The sequence below is a fragment of the Microchirus variegatus genome (assembly GCF_963457635.1).
Source record: "Microchirus variegatus genome assembly, chromosome: 10".
Taxonomy (NCBI): Eukaryota; Metazoa; Chordata; class Actinopteri; order Pleuronectiformes; family Soleidae; genus Microchirus; species Microchirus variegatus.
Window position 1 is genome coordinate 9,958,169 of NC_139811.1, and position 9,593 is coordinate 9,967,761.

Here is a 9,593-nt window from a genome sequence, read left to right on the forward strand (position 1 = left end):
AATCCAACACAGATGTGTGGAGAAAATCAAGTGAAACACTGTCTTTTGATGAGACTTGTGCATAATTAATTTGGGCAACATTTAAATGTAAAATTAAGATAGAAATAAATGTTGATGATGAGGTGAAACATGGAGATACAGAGAACTTAAGTGGAAAAGTTTGCTCTATGACACAAAAGAAAGAATACATGTCCAAAAAGACTGCATGGAGAAGTCCCTCTCTCTCTCTCTTTGCCTGAAAAACGTAGACATGCGCGCTGAGTGGGGGGAGGAGGAGGAGGAGGAGGGGGTGACACCAACTGTCTGCCTCTCGTGTTTTTGCGTTGACTCCGTGATCTTTCAAATATGTTGCGGAACTCTCTCTTTACGAGCCTCTTTTTGTGTGGAAAAAGGCAAAAGTAAGAAGGGATTTCTCTTTATTTCCATGGGAGACAGGAATACTGTTTGATACTTTTTTTTTAGATCCCTTTCTTTTTTTTTTTTAATGCTCCATAGTTTATCTGTTTACCAATTAGATTTTTCGAATAACCGATCGCCCCCGCCGCCAACCTGAAGTTCATTGTTATTATCTTGGCCGCCGGGATGGTGGCCTTCATCGGAGCCGTTATCTGCATCATCGCGGCGGTCCACACCGGCTCCTCCAGGGCTGCCGCAGCACAACAACAACCCGCAACCGACAACCACTCGCTCTACCCGGACGTGGTGGCGCAGACCCCCGCTGCCGGAGGCTCCGTGGCCAGGGTCGGGTCTCTGGGCGCTCTCCATGGTTCTGAAACCCCCGATTCACCCAGATTCAACCTCGGGCTTAGCGGCTTGGACGGAGTCACCGGACTCACCGGGCACGACCCGACCGTCAGCAGACTCATCTGCACGCCGATTCCCGCCGGCGAGTGCAACCCGAGAAACTTTAAGCAACAAGCGGACGACCCGTCGCTGTACGCGGGCGAGGACTGGGGTTACCTCCGCACCACCGCGGACGATCTCCGGCAGACCGTCCTGCAGCAAAAAGACCAAATATTAACCGACCAGCGCACCATCAGGGAGCTGACGGGGAAACTGTCCGAGTGCGAGAAGGTGTTGGACGGCAGACAAAGCGGAGCGGACAGACGCGGGGGCGCTGCGGGACTGCGGGCTGCTCATGGCACCGCGGAGGAGACTCGGCTGGAGCGCGTCATGGTGCGGGACAGCCCGGCGTCTGCGCCCGACAGTGGCCACCTGCTCACCGCCCGAGCTGTGGATGAGCTGGAGCAGGCGATCACGCAGCTCAAAGACCGCATAGAGAAACTGGAGGTGGGTTAAGAGAATCACTCCTCCAGCAGCTCACAAATCATCCTCAATAATCCCAGTGTGGTTCCACATGATGGGATTTTTTTATTTTATTTTTTAAATCATTCTAATTCGCTGGAAAGTTTCCTTGTAAAGTCATCATCAGAGTTTATGACTCTAAGCCTGAGTGCTTTCTCAACAGCATGAGGTTTTCAATTTTGCATGAGAACAAGAGAGTCACCTAAAAGCCTTATTTATGTGTGTGATACATGACATGATCAAGTGAAGCTATGCATGTAAATGCATCGATTTATACAGAATATTTAGTCATTTTCTAACATGTCACCTGCTAATGCCTTTCATTGTTACTTTTGCAAGGTCGTGTAGGACAGAGATTTACAAACAATTAAGAAAAAAAAGATGAGGTGTAAGGCAGGTTGAGGGGGAGGAGGAAGAGCTGATGCAGCAGAGGAGGAGGAGGAGGAGTGGAGTGTAGCAGAGAAACATGAATCCTGCTCTCATCTGTGCAGTCCGTGGATGATGTATAACCTCGTTTTTTTTGGTCGAAAGAAACCCCATACATAATTCATCAGGTGCCTATATCTGTGTGGAAAGCTCAGACGAACAGAGAACTCCTCACTCTTGGAGTTTTATGTAGGACGTGTGTTCCATTCCAGAGCGCGGGTCAACGTTTTTTCTTTTGAGGATAATGCACCTCTTTTGTGTCCGCTGTCGGACGAAGAGCTCCATATAATGGACTCTTCAGCTCAGTCACAGAATCAGGTGTGAATGGATTTCACAGACCTCCAGTGTGACATCAAAGATGAAATTGGTGTGTGTGCCCCCCCCCCCACTCTCTCTTCTACCATTCAAGTCATGTTTCTCTGTATACGCGAAATATTTGGCCTACTTTAGTAGCACACGGCTGTGTTTGCATCAGATCCTGTGTGTGTGTGTGTGTGAGAGCACTCCTGTGGGAATACTCGTAGGTTCAAATAACTGCAGGTTTTGCTGATCGTGCACATACACAGCACATACACGCCGCCGCTAGCTGTATACATAGATCTCCACATATAGTCTTCTGTTACCAGAGGACCTTTACTCACCTTTTAGAACAGGAATCCAATCCTTGTGTTTTTTCCTTGTCGTTTCACAAGAAGCAGAAACCATGTGTCAGACGTGTCATCAGTGGGTTTCTATTATTATTCAGTATTTAGTAAATGGTCTCTATGTCAACCAAGGAGGTTTTGTTTTTGTCTATTTGGAAGTGGCATAAATTTTTATTAGCTTCTCTGGGGATGTCCGTTGTGGCCCAAGGAAGAATTTATCAGATTTTTGGTGGCGATCCAGATTCTGACTCATTCACTTGCTCATCTTCTGCCATTTTATCCAACACATGAGGGTCGTAGGGAGGTGCTGGTGCCAATCCCAGCTGACATAAGGCGAGGGACGCTCTGGACATACAAATCCCCTAAATCGGGGGTCTCAAACTTCGGCCCACGGTCCACATGCGGCCCCCCAGTCAATATCCTGTGGCCGTTCACTTTAATTGCATACAAGGTTGCCTAGTGTTTCAATTACAATTTTTTAATATGTTATTTTGATTTAATGTTTTGATTTGTCATTAATTACAGATTCATTTTGCATCACAATTATGTTTTTTTGTAAACTAACGCTTTTACTTTGAAATGGTGTGCAATATCATCCTAAATATTATGATGGGTTATCAAGATATAATTTGAATTTTTGTAATTACTAAACAGTTAACTGTTCGACTTCATTTTCTTTCTTTTTTTTTTTAACTTGAGTGACCCCTAGCCCCTTCCTGACCAGACTAAAGTTCATTTTGAGTTTGAGGCCCCCTGCCCTAAATGCTGATGCCAAATACATGCTTTCTTTATAGTATTATCCTTTTTTCATTTTACACCATTCACACAACGCTTCTTTATGTTCTATTCCACGCTGTCCACGAGCTGCAGGCGCAGACAAATTATTGAAGCACACGTGTGTAAACTTGACTGCAGCAGCACTTTTAGAAGTCGTACATTTATCTTATAAAAACGCTGTGCTGCTTAATTACTGCGGGACTTCTTTGATTTATATATTATTTATTTTCCATGTATAATATGGACATGTATAATTGATGACTTGTAAGGATGTAAGGAAGATGATGTACTTCATGGTTCCCAGAGGATGAATCCGAATGATGCTGATATTTTTCTGTTCTCTTTTTACCACCAGAACGTCTACCTTTTTTTTTCATCAACATCAACATATCGCAATAATTATCCCAGGAAAAAGTCAAAAACATTTAACTTTTATAATCTAGTGTGCGTTTGATGATTTGTATGCGATACAAGGCACTCATTTTTTTTTTTATATCTCAGAATTGATGTAACTGCGAATGTGAAAAGCTGCTGCCGAGCCTCAGCCCTGGCACGATTACAGAACGAGCAGATTTATTTCAGTTAATCAGCCGCTGTGCCACAACCTACATTAATCCTTTGATTAGCGCGCACAGTTTAAGCGGAACTATTACAGCGTTATACGATGATGTTTGTAGATTTCTTGTGCCTCGGTTTCGCAGTGAAAGAGGAACAAGTCCATTTGAGACGCATTGAAACCCAGATTTATTTTCCATTACGCACGACCTCTTTTGAATTACTTTCTATTGGAACACATATTTTATGTTTTTGTCTGAAAACCATGCCACAGATACCAGAAATGCACGATCTCATCTGCACAGTATCAGTATCAGTCAATATTGGCTTTAAAATGAATGATCAGATATCCACAAACAGGCCGAGATCCCCCGATATGATGAAGGATTAAAACGGCAGACTGAATATGCTGCTGCCTCCTTAACTCACAATATCAGATACTGTCAAAAAGTCCAATATTGTGCATCCCTCATTGATGGATCTACTACACCACTTATTGTTTTCAGTGTTCTTAGAAATCTGTGCCATTTCTTCCTTTTGATTTTGTTCTTCCTTTTTGTCAGTGATGCATTTATGCAGCGTTGCAGAGCAATCTGCTGTCCGCAGAAATATCTCATTCTCTTGGCGTGTCTTTCTGACTTTGACTTATTTTGTATGCCCGCGTTACACTTAATGAAAAAACATCGCCGTAGACGTGACTCGCTTTAATGAAAATGTGCTCAGAGTCAAAACTTACTGTATTTAACACAGAAGTTGAATATCACATATGATTGGAAGTTAATTAGAATCCGTATTTCTACAGGCAGAACTTTACAGAAAAATGTGTGAATCAGCAGCGCTCCCTTTTTTGATTTACACAGCTTTTTAAGTGAGTTCTGGCGTGATTATTATTATTGATTATCTGTCCAGCCTACAACTTAACTGTTTTGATTCATTCACTGCCCTCACAGTGTCGTTTTCAGCCGCCGCAGCTGTAAAAACAAGTCACTACATACAGTATCTGCTTAGTGTTTGGGAAAATGTCAAATAAATTGTTGTTTCCTCAGGAGCCAAAAGAGACTAAATAATGGCACCATGAGGTGACTACACACACACACAAAACACAGTCTACAGTGTAAACTTCCGAGTGGCCAAAACTGAATTATATACTTATAATTCTTTTTCTGCATTTAACACATCCTCTATACTAGTAACCTTCCGAGAAGGAGCAGTGGGCACCCACTGAGTCACTGGCAACCCTCCGGTTACAAGCCAAGCTCCCTCTCCACTTAGCCATGGGCAGATTTAATTATGTAATTATTGCAGGTTTATTAGAATACCGATTGAAGTCACACGTGTTAAGAATGGCAAACTCGCTCAATCTAATCCAGAATACCATCTAACCTTGTCTGTGTGACTGAAGGCAAGGAGAAACTCGCTACCCCAGCATTAAGTCACTAATTGATATCCCAGCTAACGATGTTCTGGTAATGTTCCCTGAATGCTTCTCCTATAGTTGTCATGGAAAGTTTCTCTAAAATCCTCCCAACGTTAGCTTTTCTTTGCACATTCGGGTTCCCAGAACGTTAGGGTTAGGGTTGAACCCGTATCTTAATTTGTGTCGTGACACAATTTCACAGTAACTGCACGAATCCCAGACAACGATAAGCCAAGAGTCAGATACTCAATACCTTGAATGTTGAATTGCATAGTGAAACTTTATTAAATTAGCCTCCAGATGTAGCCCCAGGCTTTACACGATGTAATGTTTCAGAGAAATTACAGGTGGGCTAGAGAACTTCCTCAGGTTTTCTAACAACCACCACAGAATCACAGTGTACTGTGTTCAGTATTTTCCTCACAGTTCCTCTCTGCTGTCTTCTTCCCTCCTCTGCAGTCAGACATCGGCCCGTTTCCTCACAACCAGACGGACGGAAGCGCCTTGGCGGCAACGCCGCTGGAAAGTGGGATTTCTGGTGACCCAGAAAGGTTGGCTGACCGCGGGCTCAAAAAACCCGGCGCTGGCGATCCCTGGAGGATGGAGGACTTGGAAGGCGAGCTGGAGAGGAAGGTGGAGCAGCTCGAGAAGGAGAGGAGAGCCCTCAGGCTGGAAACGGAGAAACACAGGCAGGAAATAGACCATGGCATCAGTAAACTACATCATCGGCTCTCAGGACTGGAGGAAGGTTAGACCTCGTATAGATTATGATCTGAAGATGCAAACTATGAGTCATTAATGATGAATGAAATGAGAAATAGTGAGGCATAAAATGTACGTGCAAGGTTTCCCTCTTGTTTATCTCTACAATAAGGAAATACGATTTAAATTCTTTAATAAAACAGACTAAAGTGCAACTTTCCACTTCTCTATTTCAATATTCAAAGCCTTTTCTCTGCTTCTCTACAGGCGGTCCTAGCCATTCCTTCCCAGAAGGCTACAGACTCTCCTTCCCCACACGGACGAACTACATGTACGCCGTGGTGAAACACTCGCTCCCAAAGCTGCGGGCCTTCACCCTGTGCCTGTGGCTGCGGCCCACGGAAGGAGGCATCGGGACGCCGCTATCGTACGCCGTTCCCGAGCAGCCCAACGAGCTGGTGCTGCTGCAAGGCCTGCACACCCCCACTGAGATGCTCATCAACGACAAGGTGATGTAACGAGACGCCGTCTGTTGTTGTAGCTGCAGACTTGTAATGCAACTGCAAAGAAACCAAGCGTGTGTTCTGTGTTTGTCTTACACTGAGTTTATTCGTGTTCCTGTATCTCATGGTGTATGTGGGGTTTTAATACAAAAAAAATACTAAAAACAGATACAATTACAATAACTCAACACTAACCTTCCAGGCCACTTTGTTTTAAATACAGTCTGCAAAATATCAAGTGCTATATATTCTGTCCATTGTCCCGTGTCCATCTCTGGAGGATATAGTGGTAGACGATGAATGAATTAATGAATATTTACTTTTAATACTGACATAAATATGAGTCAGGAAGCTGTAAATATGGATAATATTATGATTTTGTTTCAATATGTAGTAGAGAATAAAACATGTCCTAAGAGAACAAATCTAATGAAACGACTGATTTAGCTGTCAATCAAAGTAGCCTTAATCATGTGTGTGAACTTCTGCGATTTACTGCAACTATTAAGTTCAGTAGTTTTAGGTCTAGTAGAGCAGAGGTGGCCGAGCTGAAGATGCTAAGATTTTTCTTTGATAAGTGACCAAGATGGAAAGGATTAGAGATGAGCATTATTTGAGCTGGAGAAGACCACGGAGAAGGTTCATGGATTTTGTGAAGGAGGACATGAGGATAGTTGGTGTAAGAGAAAAGGACACAAGGGAGAGGGCGAGATGGAAGCAGATCCGCTGTGGCAACCCCTAAAGGGAAAAGTCGAACGTAGTTTTAGGTCTAATAGATTATAATATACTTTAACTTTTTTCTCTGCGAATCACTTTATTGGTTACTTGTCACCATAGCACCACCCTTTTTATTACCTCAAAACTTACAAACAATATTGGAATATTGGATTTGTCTATGTGGTCTAAAATGTCAGATATACCCATTGAGATAAAATACAAGGACTTTATTTTTTGCAGCATGAACAAAGAGGGGGAAAAAAGAAGTAAATATTACATGGCTATACAGCTGCACTGCCCTCAGGCAAATGTGGAGTCTATCACACCATTTGCATTCTGTTCATTTCAGTTCAGAGCTTTAATTGTCCCTGAAGGGACTGTTGTTTTTACAATTGGCAGTGCAACCCACATGACAACATAGACAGCACAACCACATTTGACTGAAAAACAATCACCATCAAAATTTTGTGTGAAAACTTGAAACTTCCATGTTTTAAATTGCCTTTCTTTTCCCTTAGGTGGCACAGTTACCTCTGAACCTGACGAGAGGCAGCTGGCAGCACATCTGCGTGAGCTGGAACCAGAAAGGCGGAGCCTGGCAGGCCTATCAGGGAGGAAAGCTGAGGGGCGAGGGCCACGCACTGGCAGCTGGACACCACATCAGAGCTGGGGGAGAGCTCCTGCTGGGACAGGAGCAGGTGAGTGCACAAAGAATTGTAGTTAACACTAAAAGAACAGATTCTTTAAAAGGAAAATGTGTGTTTATAACGTTTCCATCAACTGCTGTAAAGTGAATAATGGGAGTTAGTTCACTGAGATTAGTCAGTGAAACAGTTTCCATTGCTACCTACCTTTTTTGTCTTTTCCACCTCCCTTAAGGGTTTTTTCCATTTAGGCGCAAATCAAAAAAAGTGCATTAAAACAGGCTGAAGGAAAATCAGTCTGTCCACTGTTTTGCATGGAAGCGTAAACAGGGTGTCTGCGGGGTCTTATGTTGATAAATCCATTTTTGGAAAATTAAGGCTCTCAAAAAGTCTTAATTTCATGAATTTTTGTGAGGTATTGAATTGTTGTCCATTGAGTTTGACTGCAAAAAGTATGCATGAATGTGTTTATTTTCCTCCCCACGTTTGTTTAAAAACACCAGGCATGCTCGCCCTGAAAGATGCGCTTACACGACATGTGACGTTGCGCATCCGAAACCGCCCAAAAATTGTGCTCAATAGATTTGCCAAATTATAAATACGTCATATACTAATACACAAACCACATGTTTAGAGTCTAAATGGCCAATTTCTCACCTCAAATTATCTTAAAACTGCGTTCCTGAACACAGTAAAATATTTATGTCAGGTGAGAAACGGCCACTGTTTCAATGTTATTCAGCTGCAAAACCAACAGTCTTTCTCTCTCGGGCGCCATTGCTCACTGCAGCCAGAAGCACAAAAACCTTGCGTAGCGACCCCTACTGATTGGGTAGAAAATTGCAGTGCGTATCTGGCACCACAAAGGAGAACTATGAAGGCTCGAGGGGTCTCCGTGGTTAAGCAGCTGGATAACGCATTACGCAGTCGGAGAAGTATAATGTGGCCTTAATGGTCAGACAGCGAGTGTTGTAACCAGTGATAGCGTCTACGAATCACGCCCAAAATTGAATCACTTGTTCCTGGTCCCATTGCGGACATTTCCTGAAAACGTAATCCAAATCCGTCCGTGACTTTTCGAGTTACGTTGCTAACTAACAGACAGACAAACGAACAAACAGCGAAAACATAACCTCTTTGGTGGAGATAAAAAGGTATTCCAATTAACTTGAGGATTCCTGCATATACCCTGGTTAATGTATTTGCCTCTAAATCACTGTGTTTCCTACCCTTCTTGCTCTCCTAGGATTCCCTTGGTGGAGGCTTTGACTCGTCCCAGGCCTTGGTCGGAGAACTGTCTCAGGTGGGTCTTTGGGACCGTGTGCTCTCCTCTAGTCAGGTGGCCAGTTTGTCTCGCTGCGGCAGAGTAACCCAGGGCAATGTGGTCCCCTGGACTGAGAACGGAGTTAAGGTCTATGGAGCCACCAAACACCCGGGCGAGCCGTGTAGTAAACACAGCAGGAGCTCTCAGTGACCGAGAGTGAGAGGCTTTGAGGAAAGAGTAGGTTAAACGGGGAGGGGAGCATTTAATATTCATACATCTGCTACTGGATGTTCACATTAACTCTGTGTGGCATGAACTGAAGTCTGTACATAAATGAAAATGAATGGCATATATTTATATGATCGAGCTGAGGTTTTTGCACTTATATTCTGTCGTGGTTTCGTTCCAGTGGAGAAGTGTGCAAATATAACAAAGGGAATATAGCTGTTGTATACGTGTGTCACATTCAAGCTTCATGTTCTGGAGTGGTTGAAGACGGGTAGAGTTTTGTGAAGTGAACATTTTGGGGCGAACACTAAATTAAATATGGATCTACCATCTGTTTAACTTAAAAAGGCGATAAAATGTCGACCTCTAAATCTGCACTTAAACCAACCAGTAAATACATAAGATCATTAG

At 43.3% G+C, this 9,593-nt stretch overlaps 1 protein-coding gene across 1 annotated transcript; it reads left to right on the plus strand.

The window, feature by feature from the left end:
- Positions 1-582: 582 nt before the first annotated feature.
- Positions 583-9,164, plus strand: nptxra (neuronal pentraxin receptor a; the record flags this gene model as incomplete). Its single annotated transcript, XM_083896674.1, has 5 exons — positions 583-1,290; positions 5,584-5,872; positions 6,094-6,335; positions 7,565-7,744; positions 8,937-9,164. 5 exons carry the CDS (start codon positions 583-585, stop codon positions 9,162-9,164), a joined length of 1,647 nt encoding a protein of 548 aa, XP_083752800.1.
- Positions 9,165-9,593: the final 429 nt, after the last annotated feature.